This window comes from Microchirus variegatus, assembly GCF_963457635.1.
Source record: "Microchirus variegatus genome assembly, chromosome: 2".
Classification (NCBI taxonomy): Eukaryota; Metazoa; Chordata; class Actinopteri; order Pleuronectiformes; family Soleidae; genus Microchirus; species Microchirus variegatus.
In genome coordinates this window covers 43,815,320-43,841,915 of record NC_139803.1, presented here as the reverse complement: position 1 = coordinate 43,841,915, position 26,596 = coordinate 43,815,320, and the positions used below count along the sequence as shown (strand labels likewise).

Sequence of the window (26,596 nt, the reverse complement as noted above, 5' to 3'; positions counted from 1 at the left end):
TATTTTTTCTGACACTCCTTTGCCGAATTATCCCTTTAAGACTTTAAGAATCATCAACACACACACATACACCATCTTCCTCTACTGATCTTTATTGGAAAGCATCACATCATCATCATCATCATCATCACGAAAGACTGACGGTCACATTGGTCCAGAAACACACACACACTCTCTCTCACTCTCTCACACACTCACTCACTCATTCATTCACACACACACACCTAGTTTGTGATCTAAACTCTAAAGAATAAAAGACGAGTCAATGACGGAACGACGATGAGAGGAATCATGGGAAATGTAGGAATATAAAAGTTAATAATAAAATAAGAAAGGGAAAAAAAAAAAACCAACAACATCCCGCGTTTTTCGACTCGACGGCGTTCAGAAGAAGTCGAGGTCTTCTGGAGCGTCGAGGTCTCTGTACTCGATGATGGAGCGGGGGTCACCTCGCACGCCCCTGAGAGAGACAGAATATCAATATATTATAATAATAATAATAATAATAATAAATCAATACATTTTTCTACGTGTTGAAAATCATTTTCTTTACCTGTTGTTTCGTTGTTGTTGTTGTTGATGTTGTTGTTGTTGTTGTTGTCCAGGAAACCCTCCTCCTCCTAAATGACCTCTGAAGTTGTCATAGTTACCACGACCCACACCGAACTGGTTGGGGGGGTACGGGGGTCCCACACCTGCAACACACACGCATACACACACACACACACAGAAAAAGAATATTAACACTGGTTTCAGTAGTTTAATATAAAGAAGGGACAAGCACTCACTCTCCCACACCAAACCCCATAGAGAAAATCAGCGATTTTAGCTCACGGTGGACACAGGAGCTGCTGGTCTACTGCTGCCCTCGTGTGGTCACTAGTGATGGAGGCGGCAGTGGATCAACAACTCTGTGTGATCAGTATGTGCTGTGACGTTAAAATCACTGATTTTCTCTATGGGGTTTGGTGTGGGAGAGTGAGTGGTTTGTAAACTTCAGTTAACACAAGGAAAAGTCCGTCGAACAGTGAGATAAAGACTATTGTGATGATGTGTGTGTTGTCAGAGTGTGTGTGTGTGTGTGTACCAGGGAAGCCAGGCATGGGAGGTCTGACTCCAGGCGGATATCCCAGAAGGCTTTGCTGCTGTGGCGACTGACCAGGAAACCCAGGGATACCAGGAATGCCCTGCGGCGCGACTGGAAGACAAAAAATAATAATTCGTATACATTTCCCCACAGCGTCGTTTCACCGTCCCGCGCGTTACGTTGTGCTCGTCTCACCTTGTGCTAGCGGTAGGAGGGGCTTGTTCTCAGGCAGGGCGGGTCTCTTGGCGTCCAGCAGGAAGTTGTTGAAGAACTCGACCTCCTGTCGGACGGCGGAGACTTTGTCCCCGTGTTTGTTGAGGATGTGTTTGCGTACGAACTCTGGAGCCTGGGAAACGACGACGTCATGTTACTAAAGGTGTTATGATTCAGATTCAGAGACACAAAGAGACAAAGAGACTCAGAGGAGCTGGACTCACCTTGAACTTCTTCCCGCTCAGAGGACAAAGCCACTTGTCTTTACTGAGCTCCTGAGTGTTAGCCGTCAGGAACTTCTCCACCTGGACACCAATAAAACACAGGTGAGTTTTTTAATTAAGAGTTCATCAATTAAATGTCCAAAAATGTTGATCATACACTGGAAAAGAATGATTTAAGAAGCTGAAAAATGACAGAAACGTGAAAATATTCACATTTAAGAAGCTGAAAAATGACAGAAACGTGAAAATGTTCACATTTAAGAAGCTGAAAAATGACAGAAACGTGAAAATGTTCACATTTAAGAAGCTGAAAAATGACAGAAACGTGAAAATGTTCACATTTAAGAAGCTGAAAAATGACAGAAACGTGAAAATGTTCACATTTAAGAAGCTGAAAAATGACAGAAACGTGAAAATGTTCACATTTAAGAAGCTGAAAAATGACAGAAACGTGAAAATGTTCACATTTAAGAAGCTGAAAAATGACAGAAACGTGAAAATATTCACATTTAAGAAGCTGAAAAATGACAGAAACGTGAAAATGTTCACATTTAAGAAGCTGAAAAATGACAGAAACGTGAAAATATTCACATTTAAGAAGCTGAAAAATGACAGAAACGTGAAAATATTCACATTTAAGAAGCTGAAAAATGACAGAATTGTGAAAATATTCACATTTAAGAAGCTGAAAAATGACAGAATCGTGAAAATATTCACATTTAAGAAGCTGAAAAATGACAGAAACGTGAAAATATTCACGTTTAAGAAGCTGAAAAATGACTGAAACGTGAAAATATTCACATTTAAGAAGCTGAAAAATGACAGAAACGTGAAAATATTCACATTTAAGAAGCTGAAAAATGACAGAAATGTGAAAATATTCACACTTAAGAAGCTGAAAAATGACAGAAACGTGAAAATATTCACATTTAAGAAGCTGAAAAATGACAGAAACGTAAAAATATTCACATTTTAGAAGCTGAAAAATGATCGTACCTCTTGTTCCGGGTCTTTCTTCCCGAGTCGAGCTGCCTCTTCTTCGCTCAGCGTCTCTGACAGCGACAGTAGCGGAGACAGACGCTCTTCGCACATCCTCTGATGTTCGCTCACTGTCCAATCAGAGCACAGAGCACAGGGTCACATGACCAGCCCTCACACACACACAGTAAAACATGAGATGTGTGTGTGTGTGTACCTTCAGTCGCAGTGATCTTGGCCACAGGTAGGGGGCCCCGCACGTGGACGAGGCCGCATCGGTGAGGCATCTCGTCTTCGGCGGGATATTCACAGAAGTTATAATAATCTACAGAGTGAACGAGGCGCAGGTAGAGCAGCAGTCTGTCCAGCACCTGCAACACACACACACACACAGGTTTGTGAAATGTGGGTGTGGCCTAAACGCCCCGCCCCCTAAAGCCAGGTCTTAACCCCACAAAAACAGCCAAACACACACACACACTCTAAAGACACTTCCAAAGAAGCTCCTCCCACCTTGGTCAGTTTCTCGTCCGTCTCCACGGTAGCCTCGGACGAGGAGGCGGGGTCTTTGGCGTCGCCCGCGTCGGAGGCTCCCGTTAGCTCCTCCTCCTCGGCGCTCACCTCCTCGATCAGGTAGTCCGTGATGTTCTTCAGAACCGGGTTGGTCTCCATCTGTGTGCGCGTGCATGTGAGGCGTTAAGTTAGCGGGCGGGTAGAGAGGGGGATTGTGGGTAGCGTAAAGCGAGGTTGTGGAGCGTACCTGTCCGACCCACAGCTCCCCCCTCTGGTCGAGGCTGTGAATGAGCCGCGCCGACAGTCGGATGTCGTTCCTCACCACGGGTTTGTGGTGCGTCAGGCCGTTGACGTTACGAACGCGGCGACACAGATCTCTGTTGACCACGGGAGAGAGTTCGCAGTCTCTGAGCTGAAGGAGGAAGAGGAGGAGGAGGAGGAGGAAGAGGAGAAGGAGTCTTGTTGTTTATATTAGACGTTCATGTTTAAGGTTCTGGTTGCGATTCTGCGAGCGATTTTACGTCGGATTTACCCGGATGTTCTGCAGGTTCCAGCACGTCTCTTTGATGTTCACGCTGCGGTCAAACGTCACCCAGCAACGTCTGAAGAACCTGACACACACACACGCACACACACACAGACACAGACACACACACACACACTTTTTAAGCCACTTAGCCACAAAAGACTCCGCTAATAAAATATACGATGTCTCAAGAACATGTTTTTTCCAAGTTTGTAAACCACTCACTCTCCCACACCAAAGCCCATAGAGAAAATCTGTGATTTTAGCTCACAGCGACACAGGAGCTGTTGGTCTACTGCTGCCTCGTGTGGTCAATTTGTGTCACTGAGTTAAGTCTAAATGAAATATTTTAAAAGCCGAATTTTACAAAATAACTCATTGTAAGTTAGTGATGGAGGCAGCAGTGGATCAACAACTCCTGTGAACTCCTGTGTGCTGTGATGTTAAAATCACTGGTTTACTCTATGGGCTTTGGTGTAGGAGAGTGAGTGGTTTATAAACTTCAGTTTCCTGTTGGAAAAGTCTGTCTAACAGTGAAATAAAGACGCAAACACGTTCTAAAGATACAATAGACTTAAACTGACGTGGATTTTATTAAGTAAAAAAGATTTAATGAACAAAAAACAGAAGTTTGTAAACCACTCACTCTCCCACACCAAAGTCCATCGAGAAAATCAGTGATTTTAACATCACAGCACACAGGAGTTCACAGGAGTTGTTGATCCACTGCTGCCTCCATCACTAACTTACAATGTCTTATTTTGTCAATTCGGCTTTTGAATTTTTTCGGTCAGATTTACAGCAGGGACACAAAGTGACCACACGAGGCAGCAGGAGACCTGCAGCTGCTGTGTCCCCGTGAGCTAAAATCACTGATTTTCTCTATGGGGTTTGGTGTGGGAGAGTGAGAGAGTGTGTGTGTGTGTGTTCACATTAAAATTCTCACCTCCTCTCAGGCTGAGGGTCTGACAGCGCCACCCGCAGGAAGCCTGGATACCTACGACACAGCTGCACACACCAGACCAGGTTAGTTCATGTGAGTTTACACACCTGTTTGTGTGTATGTGTGTTTGTGCGTGTGTGTTCTTGTACTTGCAGCATACTGAGGACCAGTGAGGGTTTTTAACCAACAAAGTGAGGTCATTTTTACGAAGTGAGGACATTTTGGCCGGTCCTCACTTTGTTTTCATTGAAATCACTTCCTTAGGTTGCTATAACATGCTATACTCGATTTGTCCCAAAAAAAAAAATCTAATTTTGGACGACATAGTATAGTATGACTTTTTTGTCAAATTTTGGACCAAAATGATTTTTTGGTTTTTTTTAATTCAATTTATTTTTATCAAGTTTTGGATGACATAGTATAGTATGCCGTTTTTGTCAAATTTTGGACCTAAGGTTTTGGGTCAATTTTTTTTTTCAAATTTTGGACGACATAGTATAGTATGAGTTTTTAGTCAAATTTTGGACCAAAAAGTTTTTTCCCAAAAAAAATTCAAATGTTTTTTGTCAAATTTTGGACCAAAAATTTTTGGTAAATTTAAAAAAAAAAATTTGGTCGACATAGTATAAGTTTTTGTAAAATTTTGGACCAAAAATTAAAAAAAAATCGAAAAAGTTTTTTTTGCTCTGGGGCTCCACCTGCAGACATTTTATGGTACTGCAACCAGTAGTTCTTTGTAGATGTCATTCATGAAGTAGATATTTGTAATTGTGTTGATTTATAAATCAATATAATTTACTTTGTCAGCAAGTACAAGAATGTGTGTGTGTGTGTGTGTGTGTGTGTGTTCTCTCACAGCAGTGATCTCCTCCTTAGAAACCTCTGGTGGTATGCTCCGGATGAACAGGGAGGTGGTGAGGTGGAGGGGGCGGGGCTTGGCCGGAGCCTCCTTCTCGCGTTCCTTCCCTCGCTCTTTGCGACGCTCTGCGTCACACACACACACACACACACACACACACACACACAGGTCAGAAACTGAAGATAAAAACACAGATTTTTCGTCTCTTATCTCTCTCTCTCTCACCATCCTCCCCGTCTTCTTCCTCCTCCTTCTCTTCGTCCTCCTCCTCCTCCTCCTTCTCTCCCTCAGAGTGGGAGGAGTCAGAGTCGGAGGCGCTGCCCTCACCGCTGTCAACTGACACGCTGCGTTTCCTCTTCCTGCCCTGAGCAACAAAGACGACACGTTTTTAACAAACGAGGACAAAACAAATCAACATCAACGTCGACGAGACTCAACTCACTTTCTTCGTCTTCTCCTCTCCCTCCTCCTCCTCCTCTTCCTCCTTTTTCTCCTCTTCCTCCTCCTCCTCCTCTTCATCTTCATCCTTTGCTCCGTTCTGCTTCGTTTCCTCTTCACAGTCCTGCCACAATTGTTGTTTTGGAGAAAAGACAAATGTTTAAAAAGTTAAAATTCATTATTTTATGTTTATATATACATTTTTTTTTTTTTTTAATTTTAAATAAAAAAAATGACTTATTATAAATTTATGGGGAATTTGGTTGTTCTGTATAAAGTCAGAGGAAACAAATTAATGTTACTTTATTTGAAACACCTTACTTTATAAAAAACAGAATCAGGTCATGTGACATAATATGATACTAACTTTCTGTAAAAATGTCTTTTGTTACCAAAAAAAGTAAACTTTAATTCTTTTCTTTTTACTTACAAAACATTTACCCAAATTACTTTCCAAAAAATAAAAACAACCAGAAAACTTTCTTTAAATGTTGCAAAAATGATTTTAAAAAAGTAACGCAAAGTTCAAAAATACATGAATTACAGTAAATACACATTTAAATAATAATATATACAAATAAATATATAAATAATAATTTTAAAAATATTTAAACTGTCAAAAAAATGCTTTCTTGTTACAAAATATCCTTCCAATGTTACTGACTGAACACATTTACGCGCTTTCACGAAACATTGTTACAAAGCTGTTTCAAAACAAAGAAATGTTACTTTATAAACGATAAAGTAGCTTTCAGCAAACTTCAAACTGAAGCAAAAACAAACGGCCATGTCCAAGCCTAACAGTGAAGACACAGGATAATGCTAATAATAAATCACATGGACTGTACGCTGGCGAGTGACACAGAGATTTAAGTCGCTCGTGGTAAAATACGTACAATTTTCCAATCTGTCGAGTATTTTCTCGATGAATCGAGTCTAAAACCACTCGGTTCTAATGATTTCTTTGTTTTCTGGAGCAAAGAAACCATAAAATAATCACATTTCAGAGCCTTAATCAAGAAAAAAAATGAGTCATCGATAATCAATTCTTCAAATGTGACATCACTGACCTCGTCTCCGTCTTTCGTCTCGCCCGTCTCTCTGTCGGTCGCCGCCTCCGTCCGACTCGCCGCCGCCGCCGCCTCTGCGTCCGTTTGACCGCTAACGTTTCCCGCGCCGGAATCTTCTCGACTCTTGTCGGCTCCGGCGACTCCACCAGCACCAGCACCAGTACCTCCGACACTAGCGCTGCTAGCACCGGCGCCGCTACTGCTGCTGGTGGCGGCAGCGATAACGCTAACATCGCCACCCGACGCCGCAGACGCGGCCGGCGCCTCGAGGACCTGCAGGTCAAAGTCGGTGCCTCCCTCCATCTTTATTACGGCTGCAGAGGAAAAAATGTTACCCAGAGAAACATCAGAGATCACATGACTTCACTTCGCTAACCGACGGCGTCCTCACCTGCGTCCAGGAGCTTGATGATGGCGGGGGCGTGGTCCATGTCCAGGGACATGTTGTCCAGCCAGCTGTTGTCCAGCAGGAAGAGGAAGACGCCGAGGCGCGTCTTGAGGGCGGCCAGTGACTCCGCCTTCCTGGCGCTGATGTCGTCGGGGTGGTACTTGGAGCGGAACCACTCCTGCTCCTTGTGCTGGAGGAAGAAGTCCTGCAGCTGCTGCCGCCGGAAGTCCAGCTTGTACTGGTTGTAGCGCTTCACCGCCTCCGTCTCGTCCACGCTGTCCTCCATGTTCAGCAGGAACTCCTGTCAATCAACGCGTGTCAATCAATCTGTCGGTCACGGACGAGCCCCGCCCACTCTGATGTTTTTTTCGTTCGCTCACCTTGAAGCTCCTCATGGTGGGAGGTCCAGCGGGAGGAAGGTCAGGGTCGACCATGCCTAACCTGAGACGCCAAGATTAGAAACATCGTAAAAAAGATCGTAAAAACACTACGTTATTTTCTCCGTGTGTGTGTGTGTGTGTGTGTCCCACCTGCCCTGCAGCGGGTGACCTCCATGGTGAGGGTGAAGGTGGGGGAGGTCCGGGTGCCAGCCCTGAGGCCCCGCCCCAGGAAAGGGCATGCCACCGCCGCCGCCACCTCCTCCTCCACCGCCGCCTCCTCCCCCTCCTCCTCCTCCTCCGTAGGGCATATCGTAGCGGTACGGCTCCCCCCGGTGGTCGTCCCTGGGAACATTCACCCGCCAGTGAACAAAATGAAAACTCACAAATTTATACATGCGGCTGGAGGAAGGAGACAAACGTGTTCTTGTACAGCAGACTCAGTGAGGACACGCACATATGTTCTTGTACAGCACAATTAGTGAGGACACACACATGTTCTTGTACAGCAAAATTAGTGAGGACACGCACATGTTCTTGTACAGCAGAATTAGTGAGGACACACACATGTTCTTGTACAGCAGACTTAGTGAGGACACACATTTGTTCTTGTAAGTCACAAAAGAACAAAATAAGTCACAATATGATATAATCATGATATTTATGTCACGATAGTATTGCGATATTTAAGTCATGAAATGATATCACGATACGATATTATCGTGATATTTAAGTCACAATACTATCGTGATATTTAAGTCACGATAGTATTGCGATATTTAAGTCACGATACGATATTATCAAGATAAGATATTATCGTGATATTAAGTCACAATACTATCGTGATATTTAAGTCACGATATCATCACGATATTTAAGTCACGATACTATTGTGATATTTGTTACGATATTATCATGATATTAAGTCACCATACGATATTATCACAATATTTAAGTCGCAATACGATATAATCACAATATTTAAGTCACAATACGATATTATCATGATATTTAAGTCACGATACTAGCACAAAGTAAGTTACAACACGATATTATCAAGATATTTTCATCACAATACGATATCACAAAATAAGTCACAATACTATATTATCACAATATTTAAGTCACGAAACGATATTATCACGAAATGATATTATGAAGATATTTAAGTCACAATACGATATTAGTACAAAATAGGTCACAATACGATATCAAGATATTTAAATCACAATACGATATCACAATACGAAATGACCATGACATTTCAGTACGATATTAGCACAAAAGAAGTTGCAATACGATATTTAAGTCACAATGCGATACTATCATGACATTTAAATCGCGATATTTAAGTCTTGATACGATATTAGCACAAAATAAGTCACAGTACTATATTATCACGATATTTCAGTCCCGCTACGATATTATCGCAATATTTAAGTCACGATACGATATCACGATACGATATTATGACGGTATTTAAGTCACAATACGATATTAGTACAAAATAAGTCACAATAGGATATTACAATATTTAAGCCACAAAACGATATTTTCATATTTAAATCACGATATTTAAGTCACAAAACAAGTCATGATACGATATTATCACATAAGGTGTGACAGGACACACACATACAGTTTAAACTCACCAGTCTCTCCTCATGCGTTTGTGTTGAGGACTCATGTGTCTCGGTGGAGAAAACCTCTCTCTGCGTCCGCGGTCGTAATCCCTCCTCCTCTCTCTGCCGCGGTCCCAGTCCCTGAGCAAACGCCGTGAAAACGTAAACATTAGCGTGACGTTCACGTTAACGCTAACGGACGAAGAAAAACAACACGACGAAAGGAAAAAGAGACGCTCACCTGTCGGGCCAGTCGTCCCTCCTCCTCTCCTCCCTCTCTCTCGACCGCTCCATGTCGCTCCTCTCTCTCCGGAACTTGTCCCGCCTCCTCCTGTCGAACTCGTCATCGCTGTCGCCCATTGGACTGAATGAAGAAAGAAAGAAAAAGGAGTTAAGACTGTGAAGGGTTAGTTTCCGACTCTGATCAAGCCCACGCACGATTGACGCAAATTAGCCTCAAACTGTTTCCGATATGAACGTGGTGTACGTGTCGCACCGATACTCCACACATACTTGGAAGTGTGTGTGTGAGAATCTAAATCCGGTTAAAGTGCTGCAGGGTCTTTACTGCTGATGTATCAGAATATTCAAATTAACTTTATTAACATGTTTAAACAAAGTGCTTTACAGAGTCAGAGGCACAGCAACATTAAAAGGTAGAACACATAAAATCAATAAAAGACTCAACAATCAATACATAAATATATATACATATGTATATATATCGATACCGGTGATGAGCCCAAGCAATCTCGATATATTGTCATATCGTATCTCGTGCCACTGTAGGATAAATAAAGTGATGTTCTTGATATTAAAAACATACACATGGCTCAAATAAATCGTCAATCAATAAGATATTTAAGTTACTTTTTGTTTCCCATCTTTTTCAAACCTTAAAATAATTGATTTGAACCTAATTATATCACATTAAAACATTATTATTAAACACAAATGTGAACGTTTGCGAGCTTGTTAGCTGACGCTCTGCTTCGTTAGCGTTAGCGCACGTTAGCTTCAGCTGCTTCCGGATCACAAGCGGAACCAACAACAAAGTCGCGGTTGAGAAAAAATAACAAAGAAAACTTAAAACTTTTCGGATTGTGTTAAGCGCGAGCTGGGGTTAGCGGTTAGCTTCGTGCACCAGCTGAGCGGAGCTAACTGGGGCTAATCAGCTCGTTAGCATCGGAGCTAACACAGCGTGCTCGTGCAACTCTACCCCACGTTAAACCTCGTTTCTTTTTGTTTTTATCATTAAATCTGTAATACAAAACAAACATCGGGGACGAGTTTTGCGTGTTTTCTTTTACCTTAAACTTCGCTGTTCGCACACAGAGGAGTTAGCGCCGCAGCTAACGCTGCAATATCACCGCCAGCCCGTGAGCGCTGCTAAACAACAAGGCTTCCGGTCCGCCTGATTTCCGACCGTGTGGATTTCCTGTCACGGTTTTTTAGTCGGTCTGAAAACAAAAGCGCCCCCTAAAGGAGGGGCATGCTACAGGTACGGCAGCCTGAAGGTGCAAAGCAAAAAAATAATAATAAATAAATAAAAATAACAGTTTATATCCTCTACATTTATACATCTATTTAATGAATTTATTAAATCATTTCCAAATATATTTTTATTACACTTATTTCAGGGAAAAAAGAAGATTTGAACAAACCAATGTTTGTTGTTGTTTGTATTTTTATTGAAACTTTGCGAAACAGTGATACATGTTGTTTTTTTTTACAGTCATTTGATAATTCTCCTCCCGGACCATCGTCGTAGTAACATCGTAGTAACATAAACACTTGGTTAGTGACAGTAGCTAGCGCAGGCTAACATTAGCATATGAGGGCATAAACACAACTTACGGCATATCTGTATATATGTATATATCATGTATTATATAAATAAATGATGTGCAACAAAAGGAGAGTTTTAAATAAGTTTTCTTTCAGATCGTCCTCATAGTTTGCTCTCGAGGGTCACGTTGTCTTTTTCAACGTCGTTGCCGCTTCGGTTCGTTCCTTCGCCCGTTGTTTCTTCTGCACACAAACAAAAAAATGTGTTTATTTACATTTGTGAATAGTAGTAGTAAAATTGAATGAGACGACGACAAACTGCCGACCTTTGACCTGCCGCTCCAGGAGGCGTGGCCCCGCGAGGCCGATGCCCAGCGCCCCAATGGGAGCTGTGGTCAGAATGGCTAACACGGCTAACGTTAGCACGTCCAGTCCGAACTTGATCAAGGCCTCGTCCCCTTCGTCCCGCGCCATGTCCAGAGCTTTGGAGCCGATCGCAGCCTGAAGCGTCAACAGATACAAAAACATATACGTTAGAAGAGCAGAGGCGATTCTAGAGTCTGTAGGGGCCCTAAGCAAAAATTCCCAGGGGGCCCTTCCTTCCAACCAGTGTTCATCACCATTATGTTACAAATAATCAATAAATAATGTATGAGTTCAAATTTTTTTTTTTTTTTCGAAATTAATGAAACAACATGAAAGAACATGGAAAAACCTTGTAATTAAAAAGTATGTGAAAATATAAATGTAAAGAACAATAAAATACTGTAAATAGCTTTTAAAAAACTATATAAATTTAGTAAAAAATACGTCGCGGTATTAAGTCACGATACGATATAAATCGTGATATCGTGGTATCGTGATATTTAAGTCACGATACTATAGTGATCTTTAAGTCACAATATTATCATGATATTTAAGTAACAATAGGATATTATCACAATATTAAAGTCACGATACGATCTTATCACAATATGATATCATGATATTAAGTCACAATACGATATGACGATATTTAAGTCACGATATGATATTATCACAATATTTAAGTCACAATATGATTTCAGTCACCATACGATATTAGCACAAAACAAGACGCAATGCGATATTTAAGTCACAATACGATACTATCATGACATGTAAATCATGATATTTAAGTCATGATACGATATGAGCACAAAATAAGTCACAATATGATATTATCACAGAGGCGATTCTAGAGTCTGTGGGGGCCCAAAGCAAAAATTCCCATGGGGCCCTTCCTTCCAACCAGCGATCATCACCATCACCAACGAAAAATGTATGAGTTCAAAATATTTTGTTTGTAAACAAGGTAATGATACACACTAAAAAACAACGTTAATTGGAACTTCCGGTCTAGGTCCGCTTTAAGTCCTATCTGAGCTTTTAGGAGTCAAACCTCTGGGTTCCAGATAATCTGGAGGTCACAGATGAGGTTCTATGGGCTTGGAGCGCTGACCTGAACGGTGGCTTTGGGGAGCCAGGCCACAGCGACGAAGAGTTTCTCCTTCAGGTTGAAACCCGCGTAATGAACCAGCAGGAAGGTGACGAGCACGCGGATCACCAGGCCGACGCTGATGCAGGCCAGACCCAGACCGACGGTGCTGGGGCTGAGGGTCGCTATGGTGATCTCCGCTCCGATCAGACCGAACAGCAGCGGCTGGAAAACATCCCACGACCGACCCACCATGGCCGCCACCGGAGCCTGGAGTTTTATTTTTAAAAGATAAAAACCTCATTCAGTTCAAAAACACACACAGATTCAGACCAAAGTGGTTCTGACGGGTTCCACCTTGTCGCTTTTCCAGCCCAGTGCAGCCAGGAAGGCCAGGACCAGAGTGCAGAGACCACCGGCTCCCGCGAAACCAACGACGTGACTGCAGAAGACGGAGAATACGGACAAACCCAACAGCACCAGAGTCCGTCTCAGCACCAGATCCTCCTGCAGGGACGCACACAAACGGGGACCACGGTCATCCAAAGACTCACGTCGCTCAAGAATCTGCACAACGGGACGGTATAAAAAAAAAAAAAAAAAAAAGTGTGCGCAACCTGGTCTTTGCTTGGGAAGAAGCACAAGAACAGACCCAGGATCAGCCCGGCAACGACCCCTCCCACCACCTCCAAGAGACCCTTCAGTATGTTCATCCAGGTGGAACCTGCAACACACACACACACACACAGTGAAATGGACTGAGTAGAGATCAGCAGAATCAAGGGAATAAAATCTCACGAGATAAAGTTTTCTAACCCGTAGAGAAGGCGATTCCCAGGCAGGTGGAGAACCCCGTGATGGCTAAGATGTCGTCAAAACTCCCAGCAGCCATCAGCAGAGTGGGGATTCCCTACGATAACCACACAGAACATCATCTGAAGTCATGTGGGATATATTTGAGCTGACAATATATAGAGTCCTGAGAAGGTTTGTCCATGGTTCTACCCCGCAAGAATGGAACCCTTTTAGGGCCCAGAACATGTTGGAGGTTCCAGTGCCTCATCGAGGTGATACAATAGGTTGTGTGTGTTGTTTAAGATATCATTAGTGTTGGTGTGAAGACCAAATTCATGATTAACCCTAACCCCTTCCAAGACCAAGGGCCAATTCCAATTCCTATCTTAACCCTCAAGCTCAACCCTTAATCTTAACCAAGGCCTCAAAACCAAGTGTTGAGGGTTATTTTGTCACTTAGAAATGGGACACCCCTTAAATGCAGATATGTCTTCAGACTGTAGGGGGCAGAATAACGCGAAAAGCTGCGTCCAGTCTGTCAACTCCAAAAAAGAAGAAGAAGAAGAAGAACACATTTACGTCAGGATTATTTATTCTGATCCGTTTGTCAGTCAAGTTATTAGGTTGTCAGTTAGTTATAAGATGATACTCATACAAATATTCAGCTGACAGTTACCACACACCACGACTTATTGAAAAGTAAACCACACCGGCCGACTATTGACAAAAGATCGTAAAATAAAAATAAATGTTACGCAACAATGACGTCAGTAATCCATAATATGGGCCTAAACTAAGATCATTTTTATATCTCTATTAACAAAGAAAATACTTCATTTGTATCGCACTCGTTTCGCTGCTTTCGACGCCATCTTTGTTATGTCAAAACACGCAATGCATTCTGGGTAGCGACAAGGTTTTTATTTTTTTTTGTTGCAAGGAAAAGGTCAATCTTCACAGGAGCGATCCTCGCTGGAGAAAGACCTCGAGCAAAGTGAACACTCCACATTTATACCTGAGCAACTTCCCTTTTCGCATTCCTCCAATAGACAAAGGCCTCGTCCCAACACCTCCCCTAACCCTACATTTAGCTCGTTCTCGTGTAGGTGGATCAAGTGGAAATGTGATTTTTCTCTTTATAATCAACCCTCAAAACATAGTGAGCTCTGATGCGGGCTTAAAGAAAAAAGTGGAAGATGAAATTACCCATGATGCTTTGCGAATTCAGCGAGCCGGCTGATGTTTTTCAACAAAGATGGCGGCCGCATCTGCCGAGGAACAATTTCGTTGTAATACATTTTCGCAAATAAGCGCGTTACAATGTCGATTTGTGTTGGAATATGTTGGTTTGATATACGTCCAGAGGACCGTTGAGCTTTGAACACTAATGTCAGAAAATAAGTGACGATTTATGAAAGCAGCTAGCTAGCTAACTAGCCGCCGAGCGCCCCCGAGAGAGCACGCCCGCCACACGGAGCTGCGTGACGGGCAAACGCTCTCGAATCGCTCGGCAAACAGCCGCCAGCTAGCTAGCTCTGCTACATCTGGGTAGTTCTGTCAGTGGTCAGGTTAGCACGTTCGTTACGTTCACGACGCTAAAATCTGCACGTAGTGGTGTCCCAGATACCACTTCCCACCACAAGGGGAATTTACAGATGAGGGCACTCACGCACGGCATGTTTGTCCCGGTGCTGCAGTGTGTACGCTGTCGCTAAGGATAAAGCGCTATTGTTATTGTGGACGATAAAAACGTCGTAAAAGCGTCTGCAGGTTTATGGTTTGCACGAGCGACCGCAACAAAGGTTTGGTCGGGCGATTGTTGCCGCGGTTATTGGAGCGAGTGGCGCAGAAGGTGCTAAAGGTCACGGGGAAAAAAAAACAATCCCCGTAGACCCTGCAGGTGGCGCTAGAGAGTCTGCAGAGTGACTGGTGTGCGGCGATTTACCTTCTCCACGCCGTAGCCTTCTCTCTGCAGGAGCAACATCGAGGGAACCACGACCGCCGGAGACACCGCGGCCAGGACAAAGCTAGCAGACGAAGAGACAGCGTCAGTGTGTGTGTGTGTGTGTGTGTGTGTGCGTGTGTGTGTGTGTGTGTTACCCCAGGATGAAGCCCCAGACCCAGGGTAAACCCAACAGGAAGTGAGAAACCACAGCGACGACGGAGGCCTCCACCGTGCAGGGGCCGACGGCGAGGCGAACGCACACCGCCTTCAGGCGACGCAACGCCTGCGCACACACACACACATCGTCCAGTTAGTGTGTGTGTGTGTGTGTGTGTGTGTGTGTGTACATACACATTTGTGAGGACCAATAAAAACAAACATATAAACCACAGGAAGTGGGGACAAGATTTGAATCGTGGTTGAGCTAAGGTTAGAGTTAGGGTTAGGGTTAGTCATGACCTGGTTTTGTGTGTGTTCTTGTACTTGCGGCATACTGAGGACCAGTGGTGGGTTTTTAACCAACAAAGTGAGGACATTTTTACAACGTGGGGACATTTTGACCGGTCCTCACTTTGTTTTCATTTAAATCACTTCCTGAGGTTGTAAACATGCTATTCTCTGTTTTTAACAGAGTTGTTTCACACACTTTTTTTCTCTGGGGCTCCACCTGCAGACATTTTATGGTACTGCACCCAGTAGTTCTTTATAGATGTCATTCATGAAGTAGATATTTGTAATTGTGTTGATTTATAAAGTGGGAAATGCTGGTCCTCAGTATGCGGCAAGTACAAGAGTGTGTGTGTGTGTGTGTGTGAGTGTGTGTACTTGTACATACACATTTGTGAGGACCAACAAAAAAAACATATAAACCACAGGAAGTGGCGACAAGATTTGAATCGTGGTTAGGCTAAGGTTAGAGTTAGGGTTAGTCGTTACCTGGTTGTGATAAGGCTTTAGTTAGCCTGTGTATGTGTGTGTGTGTGTGTTCTTGTACTTGCAGCATACTGAGGACCAGTAAGTGGTTTTTAACCAACATAGTGAGGTCCGTTTTACAAAGTGAGGACATTTTGGCCGGTCCTCATTTTGTTTTCATTGAAATCACTTCCTGAGGTTATAAACATGCTATACTCTGTTTTTAACAGAGGTGTTTCACACACTTTTTTTCTCTGGGGCTCCACCTGCAGACATTTTATGGTACTGCACCCAGTAGTTCTTTATAGATGTCATTCATGAAGTAGATATTTGTAATTGTGTTGATTTATAAAGTGGGAAATGCTGGTCCTCAGTATGCGGCAAGTACAAGAGTGTGTGTGTGTGTGTGAGTGTGTGTACTTGTACATACACATTTGTGAGGACCAACAAAAAAAACATATAAACCACAGGAAGTGGCGTCAAGATTTGAATCATGGTTAGGCTAAGGTTAGAGTTAGGTTTAGAGTTAGTCGTGACCTGGTTTTGTGTATGTGTTTTCTTGTACTTGCGGCATACTGAGGACCAGTGAGGGGGTTTTTAACCAACAAAGTGAGGTCCGTTTTACAAAGTGAGGACATTTTGTCCGGTCCTCACTTTGTTTTCATTTAAATCACTTCCTGAGGTTATAAACATGCTATACTCTGTTTTTAACAGAGGTGTTTCACACACTTTTTTTCTCTGGGGCTCCACCTGCAGACATTTTATGGTACTGCACCCAGTAGTTCTTTATAGATGCCATTCGTGAAGTGGATATTTGTAATTGTGTTGATTTCTAGTGGAAAGTGGAAATGTTGGTCCTCCTCACTTTGTCAGCAAGTACAAGAGTGTGTGTGTGTGTGTGTGTGTTCTTGTACTTGCAGCATTCTGAGGACCAGTGAGGGTTTTTAACCAACAAAGTGAGGACATTTTTACGGAGTGAGGACATTTTGGCCGGTCCTCGCTTTGTATTCATTGAAATAACTTCCTTAGATTGCTATAACATGCTATTATCAATTTGTAAAAATTAAAAAAAAAATTCAAATTTTTTGTCCAAATGTTTTTTTCCAAATTTTTCTTTCAAATGTTTTTTAAATATTTTTTTCAAAAGAAAAAGTTCACTTTTTTTTTTCAATTTTTTTTTTCACATTTTGGAAGACATAGTATAGTATGACTTTTTTTGTCAAATTTTAGACCAACTTTTTTTTTTTTTTTTGTCAAATGTGTTTTAAATCTTTTTTTCAAAAAAAAGTTCAATTTTTTTTTTTTTTTTAAATTTTGGAAGACATAATATAGTATGACGTTTTTGTCAAATTTTGGACCAAAAATTACAAAAAAAAAAAAAAAAACATCGAAAAAGTTTTCAAGCCCATTTTGCTCCACCTGCAGACATCTTATGGTACTGCAACCACTAGTTCTTTGTAGATATTTGTAATTGTGTTGATTTATAAAGTGGAAATGCTGGTCCTCACTTTGTCAGCAACCCAGTCCTCAGTATGCAGCAAGTACAAGAATGTGTGTGTGTGTGTGTGTGTGTGTGTGTGTGTGTGTGTGTGTGTGTACCGAGGGGTCCAGGCCCAGTCCGGCTCGGGTCAGGATGATTGACAGCGCGATGTTCCTCAGCGCTGAAGACCAGTGGGTGTCGATGTAGACGGCGTCTGTGACGTAGGGAACGTTACGCAGCAGCAGGCCGGCCAACAGCATACCTGCACACACACACACACACACACAAACACACACACACACACACACACACACACACACACACACACAGAAGAAAGGTGTATTATGGTCTGTTCCATTTGCAGTCACTTCCTTCCACGGGAACGTCCCCTGAACTTGGATGTCCAACGTCCATGGATGGAAACGCAGCAGATTACATTCAATCAGATTATTACATTAGATCGGATTGGATCGGTCGGGTCGTACCAAGCAGCGGGGGGAAGGGTGGCAGCGTGGGCAGTTGGATCATTCCCACCAGTTTCCCTCCGAGCACAGAGCAGGTGAAGAGGACGACGATGCCGAACAGGTTTCCTCCGGGTAAACACTCACTTCCTGTGATGGACCAGACGACCCCGAAGAGCAGCGCGAACAAACACGCTGCACACACACGCACACACACATACACACAGTTTTTAAATCACTAACGTTCTTATAAAAGTTGTTATAAACAATTTAAACGTACTGATTTCAGATGTTTGTTCGTACCTTTAGTGATGATCAGGCTGACGAGTCCACGAGGACGAGGACATTTGTCCTTTAGACGAATACAAGACAGACAACAGGGGGACGACGGGGCCATCTACACACACACACACACACACACACACACGCACACTTTTTAAGATAATTATCAAATAATCATTTTACATTAAATCACTGTATTAATTAACAACTTTGGTAATTATCAAAATCATTTTTTGTGTGTCTGTCATGGTTAAATACATCAGTGTATAGAAGCTTTTTAACTGAAATTAAATTTTTTTAATGCTAAAATATAATTATTATTGTTTTCAAATGTACTATTTTATTTAAAAAAAAATTATTGATAAAAATGTCAAATTACAGTTATTTACTTTACATTCCTGAACAGTAAAAAAGGTTATTATTGTTAACTTAAACTAATTAAATAACAATAATTAATATTTAAACTTTTTTTAGAGGTTTTTTCTAATTCTAGTGTGTTTATAAAACTAAAATTGTAGAGAAAACATGTTTAATTTTTGTTTTTGTAAAAAAAATTTTTTTATCTCTGCCGGCAAAGTGTGTTTTTAGTTTGTTGGTTATATTATATTATATTATATTATATTATATTATAATATTATTTCATATATTTATTATATTTTGAATTATATTATATACATTTTTTTTACCTTACCCAAACTACCCAAAAACCTAAAAACTAATAAAAACTAAATAAAAACGAATAAAAACTTTACAATTTACATGTGTAAAGTTTACATACATTTACATAAAAGTAAAAAGTAATTTAAAAAAAAACCACTCTAAAAACTAATAAAAATTAACAAATTTTAAAAACTAAAACTGAAACTAATAAAAAATCTGAATCTATTAAACCACAGAGCGTCGTCTGAACCTGAATCAGCAGAAATTTGACAGAAAATTTGACAGAATTTTAAAAAATCAAGCGTTTGTGCGTTTGTGTGTTTGTGTGTTTGTGCGTCCACTCACCTCCTCGTCGTCGTCCGTCTTCCTCTGCGGCAGCACAGTGATCTCTCTCTCTCTCTCTCTCTCCTCCTGACCGACCTGAACTTTACACCCTCGCTTTACCACCGGACGAGTGAGAGTGAGAGAGAGAGAGAGAGAGAGAGAGTGAGAGAGAGAGACATGTACGTTAAGTGTTGAACTTTGTCCTCAGTCTGCGTTTGAGACGCTTCACTTATAACTAAAACCACGACGACAACTCATTAATTCATTACAAGACGTTTATTTGTCATTATACAGTGCAGTGTATGGTTGTATGGTACCATACTTTGGTACCATAATTCATTAATGAATGAATGAATGAATGAATTAATTAATTATATTATATTATTTAATATATATTATAATTATCTTATTATAAAATATATTATACAATTTGTTAATTAATTAATTAATTAATTAATTATATTATTTAATATATATTATAATTATCTTATTATAATATATATTATTATATAATATTTAATTAAATAAATAATACAATTTGTTAATTAATTAATTAATTATATGATTTAATATATATTATAATTATCTTACTATAATATATATTATTATATAATATTTAATTAAATAAATAATACAATTAATTAAATAAATAATACAATTAATTAATTAATTAATTAATTAATTAATTGATTATATTATTTAATATATATTATAATTATCTTATTATAATATATATTATTATATAATATTTAATTAAATAAATAATACAATTAATTAATTAATTGTATTATTTAATATATATAAGAATTATCTTATTATAATATATAGTATTATATAATATTTAATTAAATAAATAATACAGTTAGTTAATTAAAGTTAATTAATGTGCATAAAAGTAAAAGAGAAACTGTTAAATAATCAATCAAAACAGTGATCTGTGAGTGGCTTCACCACCCAAATTCATCAGGTTTAAATTGATAAGTTCTAAAGATCTCTTTATGTGAATAAACTCTTCTATTTCTATAATATTCCATATACTAGATGTTAATCACGTACATGAAGTCTCTCTTTTTTTTCTTCTCAAGTTTTCACACTCCTGTGAAATCAGATATAAAAACAAACACAGAGTCTTATCTTAAAGCCATAAACGTTTCTCTGCAGCTGAAACGTCCTCATTCTGAGGTTTAACCATTAAATTCCAGCTCGTTCGTCACAAACCCGGTGTTTGTTTTGCTCTTTTTTTCTGTCATTTCTCAACTTCTCCATTCATTCTTCTCTTTTTTCCCATCCGTCTTTCTGTCCTTTTATAAACAGAATTTATTGTTCAGGCGCAGTAATCATTAAACTGTTCTGCTCTCGCTCACACGGACACAAACTCACCGCTTTATTTTACACTCTCTGTTATTTACAGTCCAAAATAAAAAGAATAAAAAACTATATGAGGTCATTTAAACGAGTTCACTCAACTTTTACAAGCATTGGAATTCTAGAGTTGTGGCAAAAATTATGTTTTGTGATATATATATATATATATATATATATATATATATATATATACATATATATATATGTAAAAGAGAAGTAATAAAAAAAGATTCTAATTTCAAATTTTCCAATAAAATAAGTAGAAAATAAAGAAAAAAATATATAAAGGTAAAACATGTACATTATTTTATTAAGAAGCTGGAGTTGTTTATACATATATATGTATACACACACATATATATATATAATTATTATATAATCATAATAATATATAATAATAATAATATATATTTATTATTATCATATAATTAAAATTGGTTTCTTTTTTTGTAATTTTCCGTTTCGTCCTCCCTACAAATACATATTAAATACATAAATTTATATACATAATTTAAATAAATATATCTATCTATCTATATATAGATAGATATATATATAAAAATAAATAAAGAAAATACTTCATTTCCTCAGAAATAATATATTTCCTTTAATTATTTTGTAGGAAAATTGATAAATAAAGAAAGATAAAGTTCAGTCTGTGAGTCACTGTTTTATCACTGACTTATCTACTAAGACACATGTGTGTGTGTGTGTGTGTGTGTGTGTGCGTGTGTGTGTGTGTGTGTGTGTGTGCGTGCAGAGGGGCGGAGCTACACTGTGGTTTACACCTGTAAATATTTATAAAAATACATTTATGTCAAATATATTGAATATAAATTGATTTCACACATATTCAATTATATTCATATACCATATTTATATATACATTAATTTGTTATTTTATTGACACAAAAAGACACAACATTTTGTGTCCAAAAAACATGTCAATAAATGTGATAAATAAATTAATAAATTACATTTAAACAAAATATTTAAATATTTTGTTCAGTTTGTAGGAAATGTTAATTTTCCAAATATTGTATAACTGTATAATTCCTAATATTATTATTATTATTATAATAATATGTATTAACCCTGTGAGCACTGCACTAATGCTCCACCAGGGGGCAGTCAGGAGATTTTTTTTACCTCAGTTTGTTTCTGCTTCGGCTCATCATCGCCGACCCGTACGTAACGCTTGGTGGCTTCTTCATCCATCATCTACAACAACAACAACAACAAAAACAACAATGATAAATAAACAACACAGCGTAAATCTGAACATAAAACTTACTTAAAGTACTAAGTGTTGGACAAAATGTCCCCACAAAGAAAAAAGTCCCCACTTCACAGGTGAAAAACCAACAAACCGTCACAAACTATGAGGACCATCGTCCTGCAACGATTTACACAACTTTGAAGTATTTAATACTGTGTTAAATATAATATTTAAATGATCTGTAACTGTATTTTACTCAAACAGCAGCTTTGCAGTATTTTTATTTTAATGAAACAATAAACTATAAGGTCATTTTAGGAATGTCCATTTTTACAGCATACAATATTGAAAATATTTATTTTCTTTATAATTAAAATACAAACGATCCCAAAGTATTTTTTTAATTGTTGAATTTAAAAATATATTTTTTTCAATTGTTGAATTAAAAAAAAAAAATTTAATTGTTGAATTTAAAAAAATATATTTTTTTAATTGTTGAATTTAAACAAATATTTTTTTAAATTGTTGAATTAAAAAATATATTTTTTTAAATTGTTGAATTAAAAAAAAAAAAATTAATTGTTGAATTTAAAAATATAGATTTTTTTAATTGTTGAATTCAAAAAAATATTTTTTTTTATTGTTGAATTTCAAAAAATATATTTTTGTAATTGTTGAATTTAAAAAAAAAATGTTTTTTAATTGTTGAATTTAAAAATACATATAGTTTTTAAATTGTTTACATCACATTTCAAAAGTTTGATTATCAAATATAAACAATTATACAATGTTATATTATACTATTATACCATATAGTCGGATTGACTTAAACATGATGTGAATGTGTGATATTTCTCTAATTAAGACACATTTTAAAACTTTTAAATTTGTCTTAATTAGAGAATAAATTAGCAGACAAACACATTTACATAAATCTTTGGCTTGTTTTAAGTATATCTGCATGTTTCTCTGACACATGATGTCATTATTTAGATATTTAACAATTTAAATAACACTTGAAATATTTTGTATTTATTTAAATACTTGTAACAAATGGCTGTAAAATAAAAGATGATTTAAGTTTGAATTACAGACGATTATTGCAATATGTTCACACTTTAAAATGTAAAAAAAATTAAGTTTTTGTGTTAATTTAGTGTTTAAAGTCTTACCGTGAAGCAGGAAAGTGTGACTGGAACAAAGAGGAAAAATCGACTGACAACTGAGTCACTGACGAGACACATAAAGAGAGTGTGTGTGTGTGTGTGTGTGTCTGTGTGTGTGTGTGTCTGTCTGTGTGTGTGTGTGTTAATAACAGTTGGATTAAGTCTGTTGTTTTTTTGTCGCTCTGCAAAATGACACACACACACATACACACACACACACACACACACACACAGTTGCGTTGACGGTCGCCTGCAGACACAAACACGTCTCATTATCCCTGAGATAATAGCAGGTGTGTGTCTGTGTGTGCGTCTCTTTGTGTGTCTGTGTGTGTGTCTGTTTGTGCGTCTGTGTGTGCGTCTGTGTGTGTGTGCGTCTCTTTGTGTATCTGTGTGTGTGTGTGTGTGTCTCTTTGTGCGTCTGTGTGTGTGTGTGCGTCTCTTTGTGCGTCTGTGTGTGGGTCTACCTGACGTTAACACACCTGAGGTGATGAGTGACAGCTGACAATTAAAGGTTACTCTCCTGAGGTTAAACTCTTAATATTACCAGAATAAAGTTGTAACGTTGCAATAAAAAGTTGCAATATTGCAAGAATAAATTGAAAAAAAAAAGTAACATTACAGAATAAAGTCGTAACGTTACAACAAAAGTCGTACACATTTGCAATATTAGGAGAAAAAACGTTCTTTTCCCAAATAAAGTCGTAATTTTACTAAAAAATCGTAATGTTACATTATTTTATTGCAATTAGCATCGCAATAAAAAGTCGCAATATTGTGAGAATAAATTGACAAAAGTCATAATATTACAAGGAAAGTGTCATGTAGCACGTAGCACTGTGTAATGTTGAACTGTAGCCTAAAATGCTATGTAGCACAGTGTTTTCAACTGGTATTGCTAACAATTGCTAGCTATATGTTTGCATCCACGGATTGTTCAACTTCTACACTAATGCCATCTTCTGATGTAAATGCCAAGCTAGCATTAGACTCTTAGCTCCAGGCTAGCATTAACTCTCAGCTCACGTTAGCTCCAGGCTAGCATTAACACTCGGCTCACGTTAGCTCAAGGCTAGCATTAGCTCTCGGCTCATGTTAGTTCCAGACTAGCCTTAGCTCTCGGCTCACGTTAGCTCCAGGCTAGCATTAGCTCTCGGCTCATGTTAGTTCCAGGCTAGCATTAGCTCTCGACTCAAGTAAGCTCCAGGCTAGCATTAGCTCTCGACTCGCGTTAGCTGCAGGCTAGCATTAGATCTCGGCTCGTGTTAGCTGCAGGCTAGCATTAGCTCTCGGCTCACGTTAGATCCAGGCTAGCATTAACTCTCGGCTCACGTTAGCTGCAGGCTAGCATTAGCTCTCGGCTCAGTGTTAGCTGCAGGCTAGCATTAGCCCATGGCTCATGTTAGCTCAAGGCTAGCATTAGCTCTCGGCTCACATTAGCTCCAGGCTAGCATTAGCCCTCGGCTCACGTTAACTCCAGGCTACCATTAGCTTTTGGCTCACGTTAGTTCCAGGCTATTATTAGCTCTCGGCTCGCGTTAGCTTCAGGCTAGCATTAGCTCTCGGCTCACAGAAATAATGGGACCGTTGAACTGAAGTCTGAAAATACACTTCTGTTTCCGTCGTTATTTAAAGAGCAGGGGAAGTGGAAACAAAGCGCACAACGACAACAGTTCCACTTTATCGCTGAGTCACACACACACACACAGACACAAGGGTGTGTGTATAGTTTTATTGGTGGACACGAGGTGATACAAAGCAAAGATTCACTGTTTACACAAACATCACGTACGACAGTCGTTTAAATCCACAAACACGCGCTCGTCATCGTAGCTGCTAACGGCTAAATCAGGAAGTGACATCACAAACGCACACAAGCCACAAGTCACGTAGAAACATACACACATTCACACACACATTCACAACGTGTGTGTAAGGAGCATGACTTACAAAAAGCTGTAGAAAAATATTCTTAAAAAACCAAACAACAACAACAACAACAACGGCCACTCGGAATGTTCTGGATGTCAGTTTGACGTTAGCGCGGAGGACGCACACGTGTGTTTTTACTCTTTCAAAACAAAACAAAACAAAATATTTATGTGAAAATGTGAGAATTGTTTTTTGGGCTCATGAACGTTACAAACAATTAGCTGAATGTTTACTTTTCCAATGACATTTGAGGCTTAAAACAATCAACTAATAAAACAAAGATGCTAACGTTGGACTATAAACCAACTACAACATGTTTCCTGCTAATACTGTGTAAGTGTTTCTTTTTAAGCTAATGCTAATTACCTTTTTTTTTGGTAAAAGTCACCCCTGGGACGTTCATTTGTATGATATTTTAACATCAAACTGTTGTAACTTTAGCAGTTAGCCGTTTTTTTGTGTGTCTTGTATTCATTTTGCGAGCATGTCTAGCTAGTTAAAACCGATGCATTTAAAACTACGTAACTGGACCACGATAAGTTCGCAAAAATGTTAAACGTAACCTTACCGCTAACAACAAGTCCCTTAATTAACGATGCTACATTTGTGCTTCGCAATCTAGCTGGCGCTAATTCGGCAGTTTTTTGTGTGTGTGTGTATTAGCGTCTATTAGCTAATATGAGCGATTGCTAGTTTGCTTTCAAAACGGCTTCCTTTAACACGACCCAATTTGGTTTATTTGGAAATTAAGCTAATTTCACTAATGTCACTATTAACATTAGCAATATGCTAAAGTTACCCTTTTTTTTTAATTGCTTAGATTAACTTTTAAATACAATAATATTTGACTTAATGATCATTAAGCTAACATTAATAAACTGTTTATTAGCATATTTAAAGAATTTGTCAACAGTAATATTATTAGCGCCTTTGTTTTCTTTGCTATATTAGTCGAGTTTACGTACGTACGTGTCCACGCGGGAGGTTAATACATTATACAGTGTGTTGTTATGTTTTTAATAAGTGTTCGACGACATAATTATAAACCTATAGTTAAGTGTACGATAACGTTTTTTTTTTTTTAAAAGTCGCTCCTTGAATCCTGAGAGAAGACATTTTTTTTTTAAACGTATAGAAAAATAAGACGTGACAGCGCAAAGTTAAAAAAGATTCCAGGACGTCTTCAGAAAAGTCGTGAATAACAAAAGTCCGTCGAAGCTGCTTAAATAAGTCGCAAAACAAAAAAAGTACAGTAACGACATTTGTACAGATGCTGCGACCTTTTTAACCAATGATTCATTTGGACTAAATTAAAGCTGCTGTTTTTTTATACTGTTTTTTATAGTTCGCAAAATTGAATATTCTCACCATTTTTGAGTTTTTGGACCAAAAAAAAGTGAAATAATCGCAACTGTGAGATTATAACGAGTTAGTTGCAGCTCGTACAGTTAACGAGTTTAAATGTTAGGGTTAAAGTACAGGCACTAGAGAGTGAAGCATTGTGGGAGTTCAAGCGCTCGGCAGCGTCGGCGCTGAACGCCTGATTTTTAATCTTTAACTAAAAACTTTTTAA

At 39.0% G+C, this 26,596-nt stretch overlaps 2 protein-coding genes across 2 annotated transcripts; both read right to left on the bottom strand.

Moving 5' to 3' along the window:
• Positions 1-147: 147 nt before the first annotated feature.
• Positions 148-10,629, bottom strand: LOC310937865 (serrate RNA effector molecule homolog). Its single transcript, XM_083902246.1, has 21 exons — positions 10,549-10,629; positions 9,480-9,602; positions 9,269-9,379; positions 7,770-7,961; positions 7,620-7,680; positions 7,243-7,540; positions 6,852-7,165; positions 5,786-5,905; positions 5,569-5,707; positions 5,341-5,468; positions 4,488-4,549; positions 3,548-3,626; positions 3,263-3,427; positions 3,016-3,174; positions 2,720-2,873; positions 2,521-2,633; positions 1,525-1,605; positions 1,283-1,433; positions 1,088-1,198; positions 554-695; positions 148-460 (listed from the first exon to the last, which is right to left on the bottom strand). The coding sequence occupies exons 2-21, from the start codon at positions 9,596-9,598 to the stop codon at positions 385-387; spliced, it is 2,775 nt and encodes a 924-aa protein (XP_083758372.1). The 5' UTR covers positions 9,599-9,602; positions 10,549-10,629; the 3' UTR covers positions 148-384.
• Positions 10,630-11,189: 560 nt separating this feature from the next.
• LOC310942314 (sodium/hydrogen exchanger 9B2) lies at positions 11,190-19,396 on the bottom strand (the record flags this gene model as incomplete). The annotated part of the gene is made up of 12 exons (XM_083907687.1): positions 19,363-19,396; positions 18,379-18,472; positions 18,100-18,270; positions 17,734-17,876; positions 15,378-15,505; positions 15,223-15,304; positions 13,299-13,392; positions 13,100-13,206; positions 12,840-12,989; positions 12,507-12,752; positions 11,353-11,527; positions 11,190-11,269 (listed from the first exon to the last, which is right to left on the bottom strand). Exons 2-12 carry the CDS (start codon positions 18,470-18,472, stop codon positions 11,190-11,192), a joined length of 1,470 nt encoding a protein of 489 aa, XP_083763813.1. The 5' UTR covers positions 19,363-19,396.
• Positions 19,397-26,596: the final 7,200 nt, after the last annotated feature.

Coding starts and splice junctions, on each gene's coding strand:
- LOC310937865 (XM_083902246.1), bottom strand. CDS start 9,598: ATGGGCGACAGCGATGACGAGTTCGACAGGAGGAGGCGGGACAAGTTC. Junction 7,166..7,242: donor CATCAAGCTCCTGGACGCAG/GTGAGGACGCCG, acceptor TTTCCTCTGCAG/CCGTAATAAAGATGGAGGGA. Junction 461..553: donor CAACAACAACGAAACAACAG/GTAAAGAAAATG, acceptor TGTCTCTCTCAG/GGGCGTGCGAGGTGACCCCC.